This window comes from Natator depressus, chromosome 3 (genome assembly GCF_965152275.1).
Source record: "Natator depressus isolate rNatDep1 chromosome 3, rNatDep2.hap1, whole genome shotgun sequence".
Classification (NCBI taxonomy): Eukaryota; Metazoa; Chordata; order Testudines; family Cheloniidae; genus Natator; species Natator depressus.
In genome coordinates this window covers 81423224-81444320 of record NC_134236.1, presented here as the reverse complement: position 1 = coordinate 81444320, position 21097 = coordinate 81423224, and the positions used below count along the sequence as shown (strand labels likewise).

Sequence of the window (21097 nt, the reverse complement as noted above, 5' to 3'; positions counted from 1 at the left end):
ACAGAAATTGCTCATTTCATTTAAACCCTCATGAATTTTCCACCTTAATTCCAGTCTCTCTCTCTCTCTCTCTCTCTCGTGGATTAAGCCTAGCTTTCATCCAGGGCCTCCCTTGACAGACCCTACACAAATATTGAGTTAGATATTGACAGTGCAGTGTCATGTGTTGGTAAATGTGGCTGTCACTAAGGGTTTTAGGAGTACAAATCACATTGATAGACAATGGGATTTATGCCCCTAAATTTCTTAGGCCCTACTGCCTTTCAATAGGACTCCTGCTCCTAAAATCCTATTAGATGCTTTTGTTAAATCTCCCCCTTAATACTCATCAATGGGTCTTACTGCTTTGAACATCAGGAATTTTTACTGAGAAAGGTTTGCCTTGACCCGCAATCCAGAGCTCTCTCAGAAATTGCCAGGAGATATTTTAATTTCCACTCAGACTGATAGAGGACACTGGGAAAATTTACTTCCAATTTAAAATCTTATATAAATTGTCACCTCTTACAGTGCGGACTCCCCTGACTGTACTTGTGTTTCAGCATAGGATTTGAACCCAGATCCTAGTGTGAAACTTAAACTTTGTGGGCTATCTGAGAGTTACTAATTGGTCTCTTTAACAAGATATGGCCTCCTGAAGAAAATCCAAATGTGGGTGGGGAGAATGCTACTTCACTTTTTTTCTTTTGGAAATCACACCCAATCGGTTTACAACACAAATTGCCAATGGCATTTTGAGAAATGGATGTCTGCCTCTCCAGTAGAACATTTGTTAGTGTTTTAGTGTGCTGCAGCCAACAGTGTCTTGTCCTATTGCTGTTAAATTCCTTTGGGTTACAGAACTCACTGATGTCACAGCAATTAGAGTGATGCAGACAGAGCTAATGGGCATCCCACCAGCAATATGCTTTGGGAATTCCTGACTCAAACTAAACGTAAGCTGCTATCAGCGCTTCACCAGTCCCTCTGGGAAATGCTGAAGGAAATCTCATTAGGTATGCTCAAATCTGCCGTCATCGGCGGTCCGAAATTACCCTTTCCAAAAAAAAATGGTGCAAGCAAGTTATTTTCTATCAAGCATTAACTCACAACGTAACTTCAAAAAGTAGGCTGGTGTCAGTGACCCTGTTCTTGATTGAAGAATCACAAAGCACCCTATCACTGAGTCAAAAAATTTTAATTTAAATATACACTAGTCCTATTAATACCTTTATGATTCTCTGAAAAGAAGAAAGCCAAATATTAGGCAAACTAGTTTATATTCATTAAGGCAAACATTAAATATGTAAAATATGAGCAGTAATCAAAAGTGTATAATTTTTTGTTTCAGTTGACTGCAGTGCACTTGTCTGTTACACCTTAAACATGCTCATCTCTGCAACAGATAATTTTGATTTCCATCTCTCTATGTAACCTTGACTTGAAATGGATGAATTTACCTGCTATGGATAAAGACAGCTTGAATTAATTCATCTGTTTCAGTTTACTGATGTTAATGCAAAAATAAAGCATGTTGCCCTTTGCTGTACCTCTCCCCCTCTATCTCCAAAGGTGTTGCAACCTGTTAGAGTAGAATCAAAGATGGGATTTAGGTATTCTTAAACTTATTGTGTAGCATCAGTTGCAAATATTAACGATTCTTATATCTAAGAAAGGATTAACATATTTGATCAAGAAATGTAGGGCCACATGAAACTCTTCTGTCACAAAGAATCACATTTCATAACTACAGAGCAAAGTTTGCTTTAGATAAGAGATTCTCAAACTGTGGTCGCCGGATAGTTCCTTCTAAGGTGCGCGCCCACACACGAGAGAATGGAGGGCCACCAACGTAATTAGTGGAGCCACTAAGTTTAAGTGAACTTAAAGCAAAAAGGTTATGTCTTACCATATGTTTACAGCAGTCTGTACTGGCTGAAAAGCCTTCTAGTTAGTACCACCTCTCTGCTAGTTCAATATTGCTTTATTTGTGTTTCGAGAGCTGCCGTGAGCAGAGATGTAGGGGGAGAGGGGTGATTTGGAGGCCACTGTCTCTCATTCTTATACCACTTTCCCCTCCTTGAGGATTACCTCTAGCTGGGGTTCAGGCAACAGGCAATCTGTTTACACAGGAACACCCTTTCCCCCCTTTCCACTTTGTCAATATGTAAAGTCCTTGCTCACATCCTTCTTTCTGCCAAGGAATGGCTGTTTAACTAGGTAATAGTCCTTTAAGACCTGGCTGGATGTTGGTCTGTCCTTTGTTTCTGAGAAACTGGTTTGGACCTGCTTTTCTTAAACTTAGAGCAGGTTATGGCAGTGATACATAATAGAATCTTATAACTTCACATAGACTGTTGATAAGCATATTGTACCAAGACAATAATATTCAGAAGATTGACATTTCAACTGATGCCTCACAAGGCAGACTGCACAAAATGTATCATAGTCTTGTAAAAGTGGTGAACATAATAGTGTAGACCATCACAATCCGTTTCTAATGTGACTTCCAATTCCAGTGATTTTTGGAAGACTAAAAGTGTACAACGGCTCACTTAAACAGGAAAACTTTAAATTGATTACTTCCCACCACAAAAGCTTTAGGCGAAGGACTAAATATAGTTTTTTCTTCCCACTGATCAAGTTAATAAATACATTTTCTCTTATTACATTGTTACCATGTGTCAAGGCTGAATCCCCACTCTGGCACCTTGAGTGCAGGAAGTGGGGGGCCTGCAAGGATTTTAAAAATTAATACTTGCCACTCCAGACTTGTATTAAACTCCCAAGGTTACAGCTTCTCTCTGACCTTGGCTTGGTAAACGCTGCCACCACCCAAATTCAAAAAAACCCCCTTTGAACCCAGGAAGGAGCACTTGGGAATTCCTCCCTCTGGGGTACCCTCAAGCCCTTTCACCCCACCCTCCGGGGAAGACCTGAGAGAGAAAACAAAGGAAATTAGCTGTGGCTATCAGCTAATCAAACAACATGTACAAACCTTTTAGGACAACAAAAATCCAATCCTGTTCTTAAAAAAGGTAAATTTTATTAAAAACAAAAAGGGAAAAAATACATCTAGAACTTAGGCTTTTTGTTAGATCTTAAAAGAAACAATTACAAAAATTAGGCACCCAAAATAGCTTTCTTGGGGGTTCAGCTTAAAGATTACAAGCAAACAAAAACATCTGGGGTTAGCACAGAGGAGATTCACAAGCCAAAATAAGAAATAAACCTGATAGCGTCTTAACTAAAAATTCCCTATCCAAATTATTTCTTCTAGGTATGGAAAATACAGCAGCTCAGAGAACAGGCAAAGGGAAAGTTTCTTTCCCATTTTTTAAAAGTTCTAGCCTTCCCATTGGCTCTTTTGGTCAGGCGCCCACTCCTTTTCTTTTACTTGTGGGCTTGTTAACCCTTTTCAGGTAAAGCAAGCAGAGAACAGCTACCAAGAGGGATTTTATAGCTAACTGGCTGTCTGGTTGCCCATCAAAGGGAGCTACCCCACCACTTTATTTATCACACCATAGCAACAGTTACCAGGAAAAAAGACACTTATGAGAAGCCTGGATACAAAAGAGGACTTATTGGTGGCTTCAGTTATGCTTTCCCATTAGAGCAGCAGGTGTTGGAGGAGAGAGCCTCAGCTGGATATTATGATGCAGCTGTTGCTCCATAAGGTTGTAACAGAGTTCAGTTTTAATAGGAAATTTAAACCTTTATTTTGTTTAAATCTAATTGAAATGGCAAAAACTAAAACATAGAATGTAAACTTTGAGGTCTACTTAAGTTTTTCATGTTGGTTTGATGAAAAATGAATTCATAGAATAATAAGAGTTCAAAAATTTCTGCTGTGGGTGACTTTGCTTCTTATAACATTTTAGCTATCCTGGAAAACCTATGTGCCAACTTGAATGAGTTGATTTTTAATATGAGGGCAAATCTGCTGTGGTGCAAGTGATGTCACTCACTCCCAGAGATGCTAAAAATACACCTACAACCCTTCACTAATTATCCCTACAGCCTAAAGCAAAGTTTCCTGAGCTGGTAAAGGAGCCCAAATTTCACCTCTGAGTTCTGTTTAAATTCCGGTGCTATTCATGCTACCATTATTAACTAAGGCCATGAACCCCCTCCTAGAAGACAGTTAGGTAACAGCTACTGACCACTTCTCCCTGCTCTACCTGCTTTTATTTTATTTATTTATTTATTTATTTATTTTTATTTATTTTAAACACATTTGGCAGAGAGCTTTTGCAATATCATGGCAGACACAGAATGTAGGTCTCTAATGTGACAAACACCAGTTTTACCCGCTGCACCACACTGTCTGTCTTTCAGAGTGATCTAACCAGTTTGGGTCACCATGTATTGTCTGTAACTACTAAAAACCACACTCCTCTCCCAGAGTCAGTGATAGAATCTAGGATTCCTGGTCACTGATCGTCTGCTGCTGACTAGTTAATAGTTGTGTAACCCACTAGAAAAGTGTATGTCCAGGAAGAGGCTCCAGTATCTGCTCTGCTTAGTGAATAGCAATTATTCCTGTAACTCTAAAGTCGGAATCTAAAAATTAAGGGGTTCAAACCCTGCTGCTGATCTGAGGGGATGGTGTGGTTGAATGTGAGTCTCTCAGTGAAAAGACCTCTTTAATACAGGTTTTGCACTGAAATTTGTATGATGATATGCAAATTGTGTGAATTGCCAAATACACGTTTCAGTAATATGTCACACATTTTGCTTTGGGTAAACCAGGTTGGGGAGGGGTGTATATATGGTGTCCCTCACTAATCCATAGCGGATCTGTCCTCATCTTGGGAACCTGCCTTTTTTGCACAAGCTTTAAAGACTCATGATTTTAGTTCTGGAGGTCATCCGTTTAATTCCCAATGTTGGCTGAGATGGCAGCTGTACACTTGCTAATGCAGGGCATCTGCATGTTTATAGATGGAGAGACATGCTTGTATGATGCATCTGAAGAAGTGAGTTTTTTACCCACGAAAGCCTATGCTCAAATAAATCTGTTAGTCTTTAAGGTGCCACTGGACTCCTCGTTGTTTTTGTGGATACAGACTAACACGGCTACCCCACTGATGCTTGTATACTTGAAGTTTGGCATGGGGTGCCCAGAGGAAGGATCAGCACAATAAGCAGACCTGCTTGTGTAATAGAGGCACATGCCTCTTGTTTCTGCTGCAGCTTCTGTCTGTATCCAATTTCCACAAGTCCATGAAAGGCTATGGAGTGTTGTGGGAAGTGAGTCTTGACAGAATCCACTTCAGATAGGTTCTTTCCAGCTGACAAGTTATGTTGCTAATTCTAAACACAGAAGATTGCTCTTGATGGACCTTTTTTGCCCAATAACTTTTAAACAGGGATAATCTTCTCTCTATCCCATGGTTATGACCATGTTCAGCCCTTCTTAAAATATATTTCCTGATTCACTATCTTATTACAATTCAAGTTTCTCCTTCTTAAATCAGTCTCTGTATCAAGTGACTAGAGGTTAACTAATGTAATGCTGATTTTTTTTTTTTTTTAAAGGCTCCAGAGGCCATCCTGGCAATTACAGGCCAGTAAGCCTAACTTCAGTACATGGCAGATTGGTAGAAACTATAGCAAAAAACAGAATTATCAGACACACAGATGACCATGATATGTTGGGAAGAGTTAACATGGCTTTTTTATAGAAAAATCATACCGCCTCTAATCTGTTAGAATTCTTTGAGGGGGTCAGCAAGCATGTGAATAAGGATGATCAAGTGGATATGATGTACTTGGATTTTCAGAAAGCCTTTGGCACAGTTCCTCATCAAAATTTCTTAAGCAAAGTAGGCTGTCATGGGATAAGAGGGAAGGTCCTCTCATGGATCAGTAACTGGATAAGAGATAAGAAACAAAGGGTAGGAATACAGAGTTTTCACAGTGGAGAGGTAAATAGCAGGGTCCAAGGATCTGTACTGGGACCAGTGTGTTCAACATTGATAAACGGTCTGGAAAAAGGGGTGAACAGTGAAGTGGTAAAGTTTGCAGATGATACAAAATTACTCAAAATCCAAAGCAGACTGCAGAGTTATGGAGGGATCTCTCAAAACTGGGTGACTGGGCAACAAAATGGCAGATGACATTCATTGTTGATAAATGCAAAGTAATGCACATTGGAAAAAATCCCAACTATACATACAAAGTGATTAGGTTCTAAATTAGCTGTTACTACTCAAAAAAGAGATCTTGGAGTCATCGTGGATAGTTGTCTGAAAACATTTGCTCAATGTGGTGTGGCAGTCAAAAAAGCTCACAAAATTAGGAACCATTAGGAAAGAGGTAATAAGACAAAAAGTATAATGCCACTGTAAAAATCCGTGGGATGCCCACATCTTGAATATTGCATGCAGTTCTCGTCACCCCCTCTCAAAAATATGTATATTATAATTGGAAAAGGTACAGAGAATGGCAACAGAAATGATAAGGTGTATGGAACGACTTCCATACTAGGAGAGATTAAAGAGAGTGGGACTGTTTAGCTTAGAAAAGAGACAACTAAGAGGGATATAATAGAGATCTATAAAACCTCTAATAGAGAAGTGTTATTTGCCTCTTCTGATAACACAAGAATCAGGGGTCACCAAATTAAATTAATAGGCAGCAAGTTTAAAACAAACAAAAGGAAGTACTATTTCACACAGTGCACAGTCAGCCTGTGGAACTCATTGCCAGAGGATGTTGTGAAGGCCAAAAGTATAACTTTGTTCAAAAAAGAACAACAGGGAATGGCTCGGTTGATAATTGCCCTCTTCTGCTCTCTTCTGAAGCATCTGGCACTAGCCACTGTCGGAAGACAGGATACTGGGCTAGATGAACCATTGGTTTGACCCAGCATGGCCATTCTTATGTTCTTCTTTATACCTAGCTCTCGTCTTCCTTTCTGCTCTTATCTCCTTAAATTCTTCCTCATCATGCTCTCTTTTCTCAACGCATACCGCTCATGCTGAGGCTCTCCCTGTGACCTTTCCTCATGATCACCTCCATGCCTGCTTTTATCCTGCGCACTGTTCCGAGAACTCCCTTGTGGACCATGTCTACCTTGCCTTCTCCCTGTCCTTCCTAAGTCCATTTTCAAAACCCCCTTCTTCAAGGCTCCCCTTAGCCTCTTTTGTGTGTACGCACGCACACGCACACGTGTGTGTACGTACTTGTATATCTAATGCTTTCGTATATACTAAATATATAAATCCTTTTTCACTTCTGTCCAGATGTGAGCATTAGCCTACCAAGCAACAGAAATATCATATTTGTCCTCATTCTTCCCTCTACTGCCTTTCTACCTTTTTGTTATTCTCGTCTAAAGTTTTCATTTCCTCTCTATGTTGAGTTTCAAGCAAGCTGGTGGAGCAGTAATGAGAAAGCACTCATTGACTGTGAGGTGTATATTCTGTGGCTATGTGGAGGGCATCTGCCTCCTGTCCCATCAAACAAGTGCCTTTCAAGAGCACCAAAACTTGTTTGTTTAAAGTGTAAGATTATATATTCAATGAAAGGTGCAGATCTTATACCTAGAAGATATGGTTGCATGTTTTAATATTTAAAGTCTGTTAGAAACTGAACTCAGTATCTGCAGACTTGCTTTTTAATTTTTTTGATAAGATGAGTAGTCGGTCTCCCATCTTTATTGTGTTTGGGAAGCTAACCCTGATGGTGTATTAGCACAGATGACTATGAGAAGATGAAGTGTAGAGAGGAGAGTGTAAATGAGTGAATACTACCAAGGATAGTCATGGCTAGACTTTAACAAAAATAAGCCCAGCATTCTTTGTCTTTTCCATTATGTCTCTGCTGTAGTTCGAATGTTCTATAACCAGTATAAAGCTACTTGATCCTATACTGTCAGTAGAAAGTGAGGACACAACAGAAGTATCTATTCTTGTTCAAATAGCACATATTAAACAGCCTTTCCTTTCAGTAAAAAAACAAAAAAAAATCCCATCACATTTTAATTGTGAATTTTATGTGCTAGTCTTACTTCCTAGTAAAGTTTAAAAAAAAAAATTGTGTTCCTTTTTAAATAATTATCTTGAATGTCTTAAATGTACATGTCACTGATTTTCCTATTCAGAAGTATCTCTCAAAATAATGTGTTGTCCTAATTTTCTGTAATTTCTTGCAGGTATCTGATGATGGTCGGTATGTCTTACTATCCATACGAGAAGGATGTGATCCAGTGAACAGGCTGTGGTACTGTGATCTACAAAAGGAATCAAATGGTATAACAGGTAATTTTTTCTTTTTCTTTCATCCTTCCCTTCTTTAGGTTGTTTTTCTATATCCTCTACATAAAAAGATACATAGCTAACATTCAACTTCTTCTGCTTAACATCAAGGACAGTCATCATGTATACATCCCATTTTTGATTTATATGTCTAAAAGGATGATATGCATGAATGTATTTTTAATGTTTATGATTTGGTTTTACAGACTAACTTTTTTTCCAGTGTTTAAAGACAATTGGAATATTTCTTCATGCCAGAACTCTGTGGTGCATTTAAACTCAGACTATCATGTTCATTTTCAGAAGTGCCTGACTTGGGTATAACTTAGATTTTCTTTGTACATTATCAGTAAAAGAGTGAAATATTTTAATTCTTTAGACCTGTAGGTATAGTCACACAAAATTTACTTTGTAGTATCGTTTCATCTCCAAAGGTAATTTTAGTAATTGTTACTCCATCAGAACTTCGAATATAGTTATATGCATTACTGTTCTAAGGGATAGTTCTCATACATTATAGCTGGATTCACATAGTTATTGTTTATGTAATAGCAGACTTATTTATCTTACTTTCTAACCACACAAATGAGGTGTAAAAAGGGCACAGTATGTCCCTGTGCTTTTTATGCCCGTTGTATGTGTAGCTGTAAGGTCTAATATCTCCATGTTGGTAGTTTTATTGTCCAGTATTTTTGATCCTTCCAGAGCATTAGGCTAGAGAAATCTCTTCATAATATGCTCTCTGCATGGCACATCTTTGCTCTGTTGGATTCTTGTTGTGTTGAATTAGAAATTTAATGACAAACTGAATAAAATCTACAACAGCTGCCACATCAAATGTCAGAGAGTAAGGAAAATTGCATTTGTGCATGTAAACAGAGTACTAGGGGGATATTGTGGTGATTGGTACTGTTTAGAAACAACGGAGAATGGGATGGATTTTGATTTTGGTTCCTTAGTTACTGCGATTGTTACCCGGGGTTCTTTCAACCCAAAGCTCTTGGTAACTTTTACTCTGTGCGAGATGGTGTCAGGAAATAAATCAGGGGAGACGCGGCCGTCCGACTGATAGATGGCTGGAACAAATAGGACAACACGAGTGCTTTCGCTTAAAGCTAAACTTTACTTAGTCTCAAGCACTTATACACACGTCCGCAACAGGTTAGTAAAACACCCCCAACCCTTGCTAATTACCAAAGCTGAGTGTGGCTCTCGAGTGGCACAGCGGCAGCCCGTCTGCTAGTGGGGAACACAAGATGCATCCAGAGGGAGAGTCCAGTCCTGAAGAGTCCCCCTACCTCAAACTTCCCCCCTTATTTATACATTAGAATGACGTGTCCCTTTAAAGAAAACTTGTTAAGCAAGCAGTTCCAATGGGCAAGCAAGAGGTTCCTTCTGATTATCGATTAACCAGGTGTGGGTTTTTCCAGAGTTTGCAGCCTTGAGGCCCCCATAGACATTCCTGGGGGCACATCCTGCTCTTCTAAGATGCATGTATCAGCAACTTCAACACAATTCTTATCAGGAAGGACAGGGGGTCAAGCTGCCCTTTCTCTGGCACCCAAAACCCCCCCTCCCCTCCTGCCTTGGTTAAGCTAAGCCTGCTGACTTGGCTGCTTTTAGCAATAAGCCATAGTGGTTTCAGGCACTTTACTGGTTTGCCAAAGTCTCCCCGTACACGACTACTATGCTATATGATTCCTGGGACATCCCTTAATTGACGCACATGTTGTTCAGCTTAGCTGGTAAACAAAACTGAATCATTTGAACTTTCTGAGTATTGCTGGAATTTGTTCCACTTTGGATACTTCATGTGCTTGTGCTAAACAATGCTAAGGTAAATGGGGTAGTTAACTCTTAACAGCTCCTTTCCAAGAGGAATACTCATTTAAAATGTGGGCACTCTTTCTGGAAGCAATGCGTTCTAACTGCTGTCAGTGTGCCCTTGTAATACCGTTTTGGACAGCTTAGTAACTGTTTAATGAGCTCTTATAGTTGTGATAACTATAGGATAGCAGGCCCAATGAAAACAAAGTGGATCAGCACAGAAAGGTTCTTTAGAAACATAAAGACAATGTAAAAGACTCTGAAAATGAAAGTGTTGGGTATAATGGAGACAGATATTTTGCTAAATAGAAAACCATATGGTTTGTCATTTGAGCTCAAGAAGCTGAAGACGGAGGGATACTGAAACTACATGCAAAACACCTTTCTTTCTCTCCCCCACATTATCCCTCCCACCACAAATGAATCTAACACACAGCTTACAGAGAGTACTGCTGTGGCATCTCAGAAGACCACATGGGCTAATGAAGTCTGTGTTATGTATAGCTAAGGCCACGATTTAGTCACAGAGGTCACACAAGTAACGGAATCTGTGACTTCTAGTGACGTCAGCCTGCGGTGGTTGGGAGCTGCTGGGTCCCCCACCTCCAGCAGGGGCAGGGAGCTGCGGGGTACCCCTGGCGCCTCTGGCAGCCCCTGAGATCCAAGCTGTTGTGAGCAGCGGGGGAATCCCTGAGCCCCCACTGGCAGAGGACCCCTGAGCCCCTGGCTGCAGTTGGGGGACACCCTGAGCCCCCGGCGGTGGTGGAGGAACCCCTGAGCTCCGAGGGAATCCCTGAGCCGCAGTCGGCAGGGAACCCCTGGGCCATGGGTGAGGAAACCCCCGAGCTCCCAGTTCGTAGAGGAACCCTGAGCTCCTGGCAGTGGCGGGGAAATCCCCAAGCCCCTGCCGGCAGAGGAACCCTGGGCCACAGGCAGGGGAACCCTGAGCTCCCGGCGGGGGAATCTCCGAGGCCCTAGTTGTCGCAGGCGAGGGGGGAATCCTCCAGCCCCAGGAGGGGAACCCCACAGTTTCCTCAGCAGCGGCGGCTGGGTACCCCGCAGCTCCCAGTCGACATGGGAAGTGGGAGCATCCACAGCTTCCGGACCCCACAGGCAGCAGGGGACCCCCAGAGCTGCAGATGGCAGGGGTACCCCCCCAGCTGCTGCAAGCAGCTCCTAGCCCTGCACAGCTACCCTGCTTCAGGTGGTTTGGGGATCAGCAGATCCCCATTTTGTCAGGTACATTTTTAGTAAAAGTCAGGGACAGTACAAGGCTTCCCGTGAATTTTTCTTTTTTGCCAGTGACCTGTCTGTGACTTTTACTAAAAATATCCATGACAAAAATCTTAGCCTTATGTATAGCTCAGTGTGAAGTAAAACTTATATATACTGAAGTTGAACCGTTTATAGCCTCTTCCTTAGAGTCAGGTTGAACACATGCTTACATGCTAGCAATAACATATATAATCCTGCTTTGCTTGACTAAGTTACAAGATATAAAAATAACAATTTAAAAAACTCATAAATGAGAACTTCTAGAATAATAAAAGTATCATTTGTTAATGGGGGTCACAGTAATTGTGCATGCTGTGTGTGCCCTGTTCTCACTAAACCTGCTTGAACCTGACTACCACAATGTTGCAGGGACTTCCATTCCTTTCATGTTAGTTTCTGGGGAGAGGCAGGATTTGAAAATGCTACTTTTCCTCTGGATTAGTGCTGCAATACTGATATGAAGCAGTAGCGAGCTCTATACCAGCTTTGGGAATACTCTTTTAGTCCTAATCATCCCCTTGCTTTTTATTCTGACTGTATCACCTTACTCTTGTAATCACCATGCTGGCGTCTGTTTCTCCTTGTCAAGTCTAAGGTCCTGTCTACACTGGCAAGTTTCTTCTCAATAAAGCAGCTTTCTGCGTTGTAACTCCCGAGGTGTACACACTGCTACGCCACTTTGTGGACAGATACTGCGCAGTTGCAGCGCTGTAAAAAAACCCACCCCAACGAGAGGCATACAGCTTTCTGCGCTGGGGTACAGCGCCGCGATGCCAGTGTAGACACCCTGGTTGATTACAGGGCTGCGATTGGCCTCTGGGAGGCGTCCCACAATGCCTGTTCTCACCTCTCTGGTCATCGGTTTGAACTCTACTGCCCTGCCTTCAGGTGACCAACAGTCATTCCCGCCCCGTACATTCCTTTGGAATTTTGAAAGTCCCCTTCCTGTTTGCTTGTTGACATGGGCAGTGGTCTCAGTGCATCTTTCCAGGTGACCATGCCTGCTTCACACACCAGGCGATCCCTCACTTGGAGCAATACTGAGCTGTTGGACCTCATCAGCATTTGGGGAGAGGAGGCTGTCCAGTCCCAGCTGTGCTCCAACTGTAGTAATTATTATACCTATGGACAGATTTCACGATGCATGACAGAAAGGGGCCATGACTGGGACACACTGCAGTGCAGGGTCAAAGTGAAAAAGCTGCGGAACGCCTACCACAAGGTGGAGGAGGCAAACCACTGCTCCGCTGTTGCGCCCACAAGCTGCCGGTTCTACAAAGAGCTGGATGCAGTACACGGTAGCAACCCCACCTCCACTGCAAAGGCCACTGTGGATTCTTTGGATCGTGTGCCAGTAGAGAGTGGACGGAGCCAGGAGGAGGAAGAAATCTTGGACAAGGATGTGGAGTGGGAAGGGGACCCAAAGGCAGAGGATGACTAGGAGGTCAGAGATGCATGCAGCCAGGAGCTCTTTTCTACCCGGAGGAGGCTAGCCAGTCACAACTGTTGGAGCTTGGTGAAGCGCAAACAGGAGAAGAGGCCCTTGGTAAGTGGCTTTGATTTTGGGAATCACTGAAGTGAGTTGTTGGGGGCAGGAAGGTTGCAGGAAATAGGCTTGTGTTTGTATGATGTGCGGACCACCATATGCCTAGTCTGAGCGGCAGAATAGGCTGTTGATTGACTCCCTCACTTCACGGGAATCTACCTCAGATCTCCATGAAACTCTCATGGAGATACTGGGGAATTTGCTGCTGCAGGTTCTTTTGCAGAGCTGCTTTGTTTCTTGTCCCATTAACGGTAACTTTCCTGCACCACTCTGCCGTCACAGGAGGGTAGGAGGGGGGGACCATTGCTGCACACAGACGAGCCGCATAAGGGCCAGAGTGGAAGCCACAGTCTTGAAGACCCTCCCTTGATTCCCTGCTCACCCTCAGCAGCGAGAGATCTTCCATAATGGACACAGTACCCGCTGCACTCCAAAGGAGAAGGTTGGATATGACCCCTGGACATACACAAATCTGTAACCATCCTGGGACCTCCCCATCCCCCACAGTGCAATCGCCACGTGCTTCTCCAAGGACAGGGCAGCTCTCGTTCTCATGCCTTTGCACCGGGGGGCTGGGGCGAGCTCATCACACAGTCCCATGAATGTGGCTTTCCTCATCTGAAACTTCTACAGCCAGTGCTCGTGCATGACGATGTGATCCCACCACTCAGTGCTTGTTTCCCGAGCCCAAAAGCTGCATTCCACTGTGGTCAGCTTCTCCGTGCCTGCCACAAGCAATCTTGTGTCGTAGCTACTAAGCGTGGCAAGATCAATGTTGCACTCCTCTTGCCTTTGTAGTTTAAGGAATAACTCCACTGCTACTTGTGACGTGTTAGTCCAAGCGAGCAGCATACTGGTCAACAGTTCAGGATCCATTCCTGCATACTGAAGAGGCAGGGCATGCAGTACACAAACTGTTGAAAGATGGCGCCAAATGTGGACAGAAGCACAGGAATTGCTGGGATGCGAAGCAATGCATCACGGGGCATTGGGACAGAAGCCGGGATGCCCCGCAACCCTCCCTCCGCCTTCCCATAAGTCTTAGCGGCAGAAGAGGAAGAGATGCTTTGAGATAGCTGCCTAGAGTGCACCGCTCTGAATACCACTGCAAGTGCCGCAAGAGTGAACATGCTCTTGCGCAGGCAGCTTACGGTGTGAACACACAACAGCAGTTTCCCTTCAGGGCTCTCTGAGCGGTGCTGTAACTGCTGGCGCTTTAACTCTGCCAGTGTAGACATATCCGTAGCTTCTTGTTCTTACTTTGAAGACTCTGCATAGCTTTGCGTCTCCCTCCCTTCTTATGCAGCCTTATCTCTAATTGTATTGCTCCTCCAATCCTTCCACTTCATCAGTGCTGCCAGTCTCAGCACCCCAGGTGTCCTCTTCTGAAGATTGTTCCTGCGCTTTCCCCCATGCTGCCTGTGCCCCATAGTATGCTCTACCTGAGCTGACCAGGAAGGCTACTACTGCTGCCTTCTCATTGAAATTCCTTTCTAAAACCTCCCTCTGCTGTGATGTGTACACACAATTAAGCAGATAAAGATTAGCTAGAGAGGGAGTAGCAATCGGTCATTATAGAAGGACAGTCTGTCCTTTTGAAGGGCTAGCATGCCTTGGGCCAGTCAGCTCTGTTCAGTGAGCCTTGCCCTACCCCACTAGGGCAGGGTGGGTGTAGGACCAAAGGAGGAAAGCCGGGCAGTTGAAGGTTGACTGGGGAGGAGAACAGATGGGCTGCTCCAACATGTGGCAAGAAGCCAGGCTTAAGCAAGGAACTGGCAGAAGACCACAGCCTGCCAGACGCCTTTGGAAGGATGGGAGACCTGACCCAGATGGTGGTTTAACTGGAGCCCAGGAGCTTGTAGTTAGACAGTGGAAGCCCACCTATAAGGAAGAGGGCTGAAGTCTGACTGCAGCAGGACCAAGGTCTCTCTTGTTTTGATGTTGTTAGACTTGGACTAGCAGATTCTGTTACCCCAGAAGGGGTTGAACACTTTAAAGTGCAAACACATGTCTTAACAAAACCTTAATATTGTACTATTGTAAGGCATGTTCCTTCATTTACTGAATGTAGTGCTTTTCTGCTCTGAGTAGTAATAGAAACTATACTTTACATCCCAGCAGGACTGAGCCTATATTTATTAAAGTATCTATATATTAAAAATATACAATATTCAGAGGAGGGGGACTCCCCCGCCAGCTAAGCAGAATCTCCAGCCTGCTTCTTTGAATGTTATCCTGATCCCCAAGTAAGTAATGTACAATGTAGTACGTTAATGTTTTACTTTACTGTAATTTAAGTTAATAAAAAATTTGAAATTAAATATATATATAAACACGCACAACATTTGCTGTCCTCTGAATCAGTGGCTGTTTTAATGAGATAATTTGCATATTTTTATCATCTCAGTCACTTCATGCTTAAGTTCCTTCAGGACTCTTGGATGTATACCATCTGGGTTAGTGACTTATTGCTTTTTAAATTATCCTTGCTGCAGAATCTCCTTCTGGCACCTCAGTCTCTTGAGAGTAGCTCATCTTTATTACCAGGGAAAAAAAGCAGGTCAGAGGTAAATATCTTCCCCAACATCCTTAGTGGTGAGTGAAGACTGATGGAGGGGGGGGGGGGGGGGAAGAGCTTCTCAGCAACATTCTTACCTTCTTCAATTGCTCCTTTTAACCCCTGGTGATCCAGCAAATTCACCAGTTGTTTTGCAAGCTTTGTGCTTCTCATCGATTTAGAAAATCTTAAGTTTCAGAAATGTCTTTAGACTTCATATTCAGAGTGTTAAATCATTCTGTCAGTATTTTTGTAGGGCAGAGAGGTTAGATGGTATTATTTCAAGTGATCTCCATAATCTAAAAGGATTTTTCTGTGTGTAACTAAAACTAAATTCTAGAATAAACAATGGATGAAATTCTGACCTCATTGAAGTCTATGGCAAAACTTCCACTCACTTCAATGGGGCCAAAATTTCACCTTTTTTCTGTACCCTTCAAGTTGGAACACTGAATGGCGAGGATCTGAAAAGGAGTATTGGTAGATGTTAGTCTGTAGTGAACATAAGCTTATGCAAATAGCCTTTAAGGTATGAGAGAGAGATGATTCCCAAAGTAATTCATATTAAACAAGTTTATAGATCACTTTGTTTACAACCCTGTATGTACTACTTTGACGTTTTACAATCTACAAACTTAGTTGCAAATATGTTTACGTGAACTATTTTAACTCTTTTCTTTGAATATTTGCTTTCTAAATAACTTTTTAGAGTTGAAAATCTAGAAGTTATGCCATGTGGTAAAGAATAATTATTTGAAACTAAAGAAATCAAGTGCTAAAGTGCTTTGAAATTCAGTATGTCAAGCTGAGAGAGAGAATTTTCTGTCTTTGCTTTTATGGCACACTACAGAAATACCAAGAACTGATTCTAATCTATGATTGATCTCTACAAAACCTGTTTTAAATATAATTAATTTAAAGTTACCTTAATTAATTTTTATTCACAGTGGTGTCCAATATGGTGAACATTTATGCTGGCTTTTCCTCCTTTTCCTATGACAGGAAATACTCACATTCTTGAGCCATGTGTGGCAATTTTGTTTCAGCAGTAGATGTTCCGGTAGTCAGGAGATATGATCATCATCAGTGGGTTTGTTTATCTTTTGGTATACTGAGCGCCTTGTCGAGCTAATTGTAGTACTGTCACTGTTTCTTTGGACTTGATGATAAATGCAGCCTCCACATCCCGAGTTCTTCACAAATGGTTAAGAAGAAATATCATGAAGTTTAGTCAGCATGTTAGAATTTGAGGCTTAAGTGACAATATCATGGATTGTAGTCTGTACAGACACTTTGTTAAAACATGTCATTTGTAAACCCCCACAGTTACAGAGAAATCTTCTCTTCACAAGGTGACAAAACTTAACTTTCATTAGGACTTAACTTGAGAAATCTTTCCAAAACGTATGACTCAGAGAAGGTAACCCATAGGCATTGATTTTTTTAGGAATACATTGTGTTGATTCATTGTAAGTTGAAATGATTTTGGAAAAGAGTTTCCCGTTACAGATTATTTTGGGGTGCCACAGTGAGGTGTAAAAGAATACTTATTTTGTGAATAAAAACAAAAATTCACAGATGCTTTGACTGAGATTCTCAGTTCCTTAAACATCTCTGATTAAAATATTCCTTTGCCCTCTTGTTATTGGCAGCTGAAATAGCCAAAACGCTGGCGAAAGGTTGATGCTGCCATCTGGGTGGAGCAGGCATGGCTGCTTAAGTGGAAGTTGAGGCAGGGGTAAATTCCAGGCATGTCTTCTCTCTGCAGCACTGTTTTCTTCTAAAGCTGTGAAAAAACTCCGCAAGGGGAAATCCTGCAGAAAATCTGGGGGCTGGGGGTGGAAACAACAAATACAGCCACAAATTCAAATGAGTATCTACAGAACATCCGTGTGTTATTTCAGGTTTGTTTAACTCATTTGTTCATATTTAATGTACTTCAAATATTGTAATCACTTTCTTGTAGTGTTTATAACAAGTCATGTTATAGTTTCCTTCAAAGTAGTATCTCAGAAATATGAATGGCTAATTTCTTGCATGCACAATTTTATTACAGTGAGGCATGCTGTTTGCAACTCCTTTGTAACTGCTTGCTTACTATATTATCATTCAGTATCTAGTCCAGTGTGATTGACCGTGTAGGTGAAGTATCCAAGGCTATCTTAATTAATAAAACTAGGAATAATATGTAAAAGTAGAGGTCGCACTCATTCTTCATTTCTGTTACGTTAGATCCCTTGTGGGGGTCCTGAGGCACTAACTGTAAAGGCATTGTACAAACAAACAGCTCAGTCTTTCTTTCCCCAGAGAGCTCCTAGCCTAAGATCTGCAGGAGTCTTAAATAAGCCAAATATGAATGGCAACTTAGAGAATGTAGCTTCTTGAAAAAAATTCAACTTCCCCAAAAAGTACTCAGTTGTTCTTTTATTCAGTTTATACCTGAGACAGGGTTGGGGGGACCCCATCTAGTGCGGGGCTAGTGTACCCCATCTCCCTTAGGGTGTAGGAGCAGGGTGTAAGTCAGCTGCATCTCCGTAACCAGAGTAAATATGCTTGCCTCTGTTAGCGGGGCAATGAGGTCTAATGGTCAAAGTCAATGTATTAGCCCTGCTCCACCGGGCCACAAGGCCTGGGGACCAAAGTCACTGTGTCCACTCCTCTTAGCAGGGCAGGGTGGCATAGGGGCCAGAGTCAATAGGTTTGCCCCTCTTAGCAGGGCAGTAGGGCCACATCTGAAGTCAATTAGAACTGCTTCAGTGTGCAGGGCAGTAAGGGCTAGTGATGAAAGTCAAAGGATTCACCCCCATTCGCAGGGCAGTATGGCTCGGTGGCCTCAGTCAGTGGATTCACCCCCATTGGCAGGAAAGTACGGCCAAGTGCCTTCAGTCGGGGTAGGGGGCCACCACACCCAGAAAAGGGGGTAGTGGCAATCTTGGCCCTCCCTCTCCACCGGGCCCCAGCTTGGAGCCCTGGTAGTGGTAGGAGTGCATGTCACTGTGTCAGCAGGCGGGTCTGACCAGAACAAGCTGTCTCAATACTCTGGTTCACCAACCAGGCCACTATTTGTTTCCCCTGGGATGCTTCTTATTGTGTTTCTCACTGCTGTGGTCTGAGCATCTTGGCTGTCTCTGGATTCCCTAGGCTGTGCTGTCTCCGGCAACTTTGGACACTGCCGGGCCTCTGTAGGTAGCCTGATGTCTGCCTTGGTTGTGGCATCTCTGGTTCCCCTGGCCTCTGGCTTCAGCTGATCCTTGGCTGGAGCCTGCCGTACACATCCTTCCTTTCCGGCAGTCAGCCCCAACTGACCTGAGCTGCACCCTTTTATACTGGTGCATTTGGAGCATGCTCAGTAGAATTGAGGGGGCGTGGCTTCCTCAGCCAACAATGTAGGGTTAACCCCTCCCAGTCCAGTATGGAGCAAGTGTGCCCCATCACAATACCATATAAAGCAATTTCTCTTAGCCACTGCACTAGCAAAAATGCCATCAACAGTTCCCTGCAATGAAGAGGAAATAAATATGAAAATACCTGATTTTTCTTTTCCTGAGCTCTGAAATAATTAATTTTTTTTTGTGGCAGATTGTCTTAAATCAGTATTAACCGAATTGGATCGGTATTAACCAGTATAGAGGACTCTGTATTGCACAGTGTATAGAGTTGCAGGTTTTTATTAGAATTTATTTCCTTCTCTACCTGACTGATTTATTCAAACAATTAAAAGTCCAATAATTATATTCTCTTTGCTGAAGAAGAGCACAATAACCAGCTTTCTCTCTATTTAACCTGTATTAAGGATTTTTAATTACTATTTGGTTTTGTCAGTCCCAAAATGTTGTTTTTATTTTATAGGAGGTGAACAATTCAAATTGAAAAACAGCAGATGGTAGGGGGCAATAAGGGAAGAAAAAAGAAGAAAATATGATCTGTTTAGCTTCTTCAATAAATAACGTGATACACTTTCACAATGCGCCTCTTTAATCAATGCTGGTCTTCAGAACTGACAAAACTCCATTTATCAGAGTAATTGGACACTCTTAAACTAATAACTTTCCTGAATGAAATTAATAAATTTTGAACAGCTTTTATGTAAGATTCCACAGACAAGCTATGTGATTAATGGTGGTCAAGTTTCATATGTTAAGAATTACAGAGATTTGAGTGACTGTCTTGCCTTGCCTCCCCTCTTTCCCCCAAAATCCATAGGGGCAATTTGTAGCTATGCCCAGTACCTTATGCTATGTCTGCCAATAAAGGGTACAAGGCCCAGTAAATTTAATGCACTTTGGTTCTTTCCACTGTTACTAAATAAAAGGCCCAGCATGGAACTTCCTTCCCAAGGGAGGGGATAATGTGGCGTTGAGCTACCTTTGTGCCCTCCCCGTCCTGGGCTGCAGAGGTTCCTGGAGTAATTGAGAGAGTCCTAGGGGCCTGTCTGAGTCACGGCAGCCTTTCTGGGCTGTGGGGCTGCTAGGAATCTCTACAATGTTGTGTGTGTTGCGGTCCTACCCCGGCATATGCTGCACACCCAGTCTTGTGATGGCATCTTTGGGTGTTAGCTTTGCTGCTGTCATCCACAGTGCCTGTACCAGGGGAAATCCTCCCCCAGCTGTAGACTTTTCGGGCCTCTTTAAGCTGCTCTGCCTTATTTACCCATTGAAAAGGGTCGGGAACAGAGGGTGAGGAACTTGCCTCAGAAATTTAAGTGAAACTTATCTTGCTATGATAAGTACAGTCACAAAATGGAATCTCTGGAAACAAGGATCATAATGGAAGTGTTAGTATAATAGCAATGGCTGTAATATGTCATTTGTACATTAAGGCTGTATTTGCTAAGGAAGGAAAGAGTTACACGCATGAGCAGTTCTCCATCTCTCTCTCAGTATGTACTAGTATACACATGCCTACATTATAGGCACAGCAGGCGGAGTTTGAAAAGCAGTCACCTGGAATAAATGTTGGAATATCACCTCAGCCCGTGTCATACTAGTGTGTGTGGATGCCGGGGGAGGGAAAGCCAGTACAAATCCTTAGTTTGCTTATGGTCTCTAAGTTGATTATCTTATAATGGAATACGGTTTGGGTGCACTTTTTGTTTGCATGGAGAATTGTGATGCTCCATTGTTGCCTTCTTTGGTGCCATGATGGTTTGCCAAAAATTGAGAAATTAAAATGCTGTTTAAAAAATTGAATCAGGTATCATCTGTAGCTGTGTCATTTCATGAATGTTTTGCTAGCTTTGGTGACTGACAGAAAATGTAATAATTCCAAGTGTCTTTCCTTTGAGTCCGTCCATATTAGAAACACTTATTTAAATGCTGACAGAGAAAATACCACTATTACCAAGTGTTTGATACACGGCTACAAAATAAAAATGATTAATAAGGAAAAACTTTTTAAAAGATTGTTCATGATTTCTTTGGAAAGGCGCTTTCTCTTTAAAGAAGAAGAAGAATGGTCTTGTGTTTAAAAGACCCTGTTGGACTGGATGGGGGGAAGGAGGGGCCTCAGGAGATCTGGATTTAATTCTCAGGCACTGCTGCAGACTTTCTGTATGAACTTGGGCATATCACTTAATAGCTCTATCTCAGTTCTCCATCTATAATATGGGGATATAATAATCCTCCTCTCTCCTTTGGCTCTTGTCTACTT

At 42.4% G+C, this 21097-nt stretch overlaps 1 protein-coding gene across 1 annotated transcript in view; it reads left to right on the top strand.

Moving 5' to 3' along the window:
- Window positions 1-21097, top strand: part of PREP (prolyl endopeptidase) — a 166648-nt gene that overhangs the window by 42742 nt on the left and 102809 nt on the right. The window contains exon 7 of the mRNA XM_074948177.1: window positions 8141-8246. Within this exon, the coding sequence (XP_074804278.1) occupies window positions 8141-8246 (106 nt within the window). The remainder of the gene's footprint in view (window positions 1-8140; window positions 8247-21097) is intronic.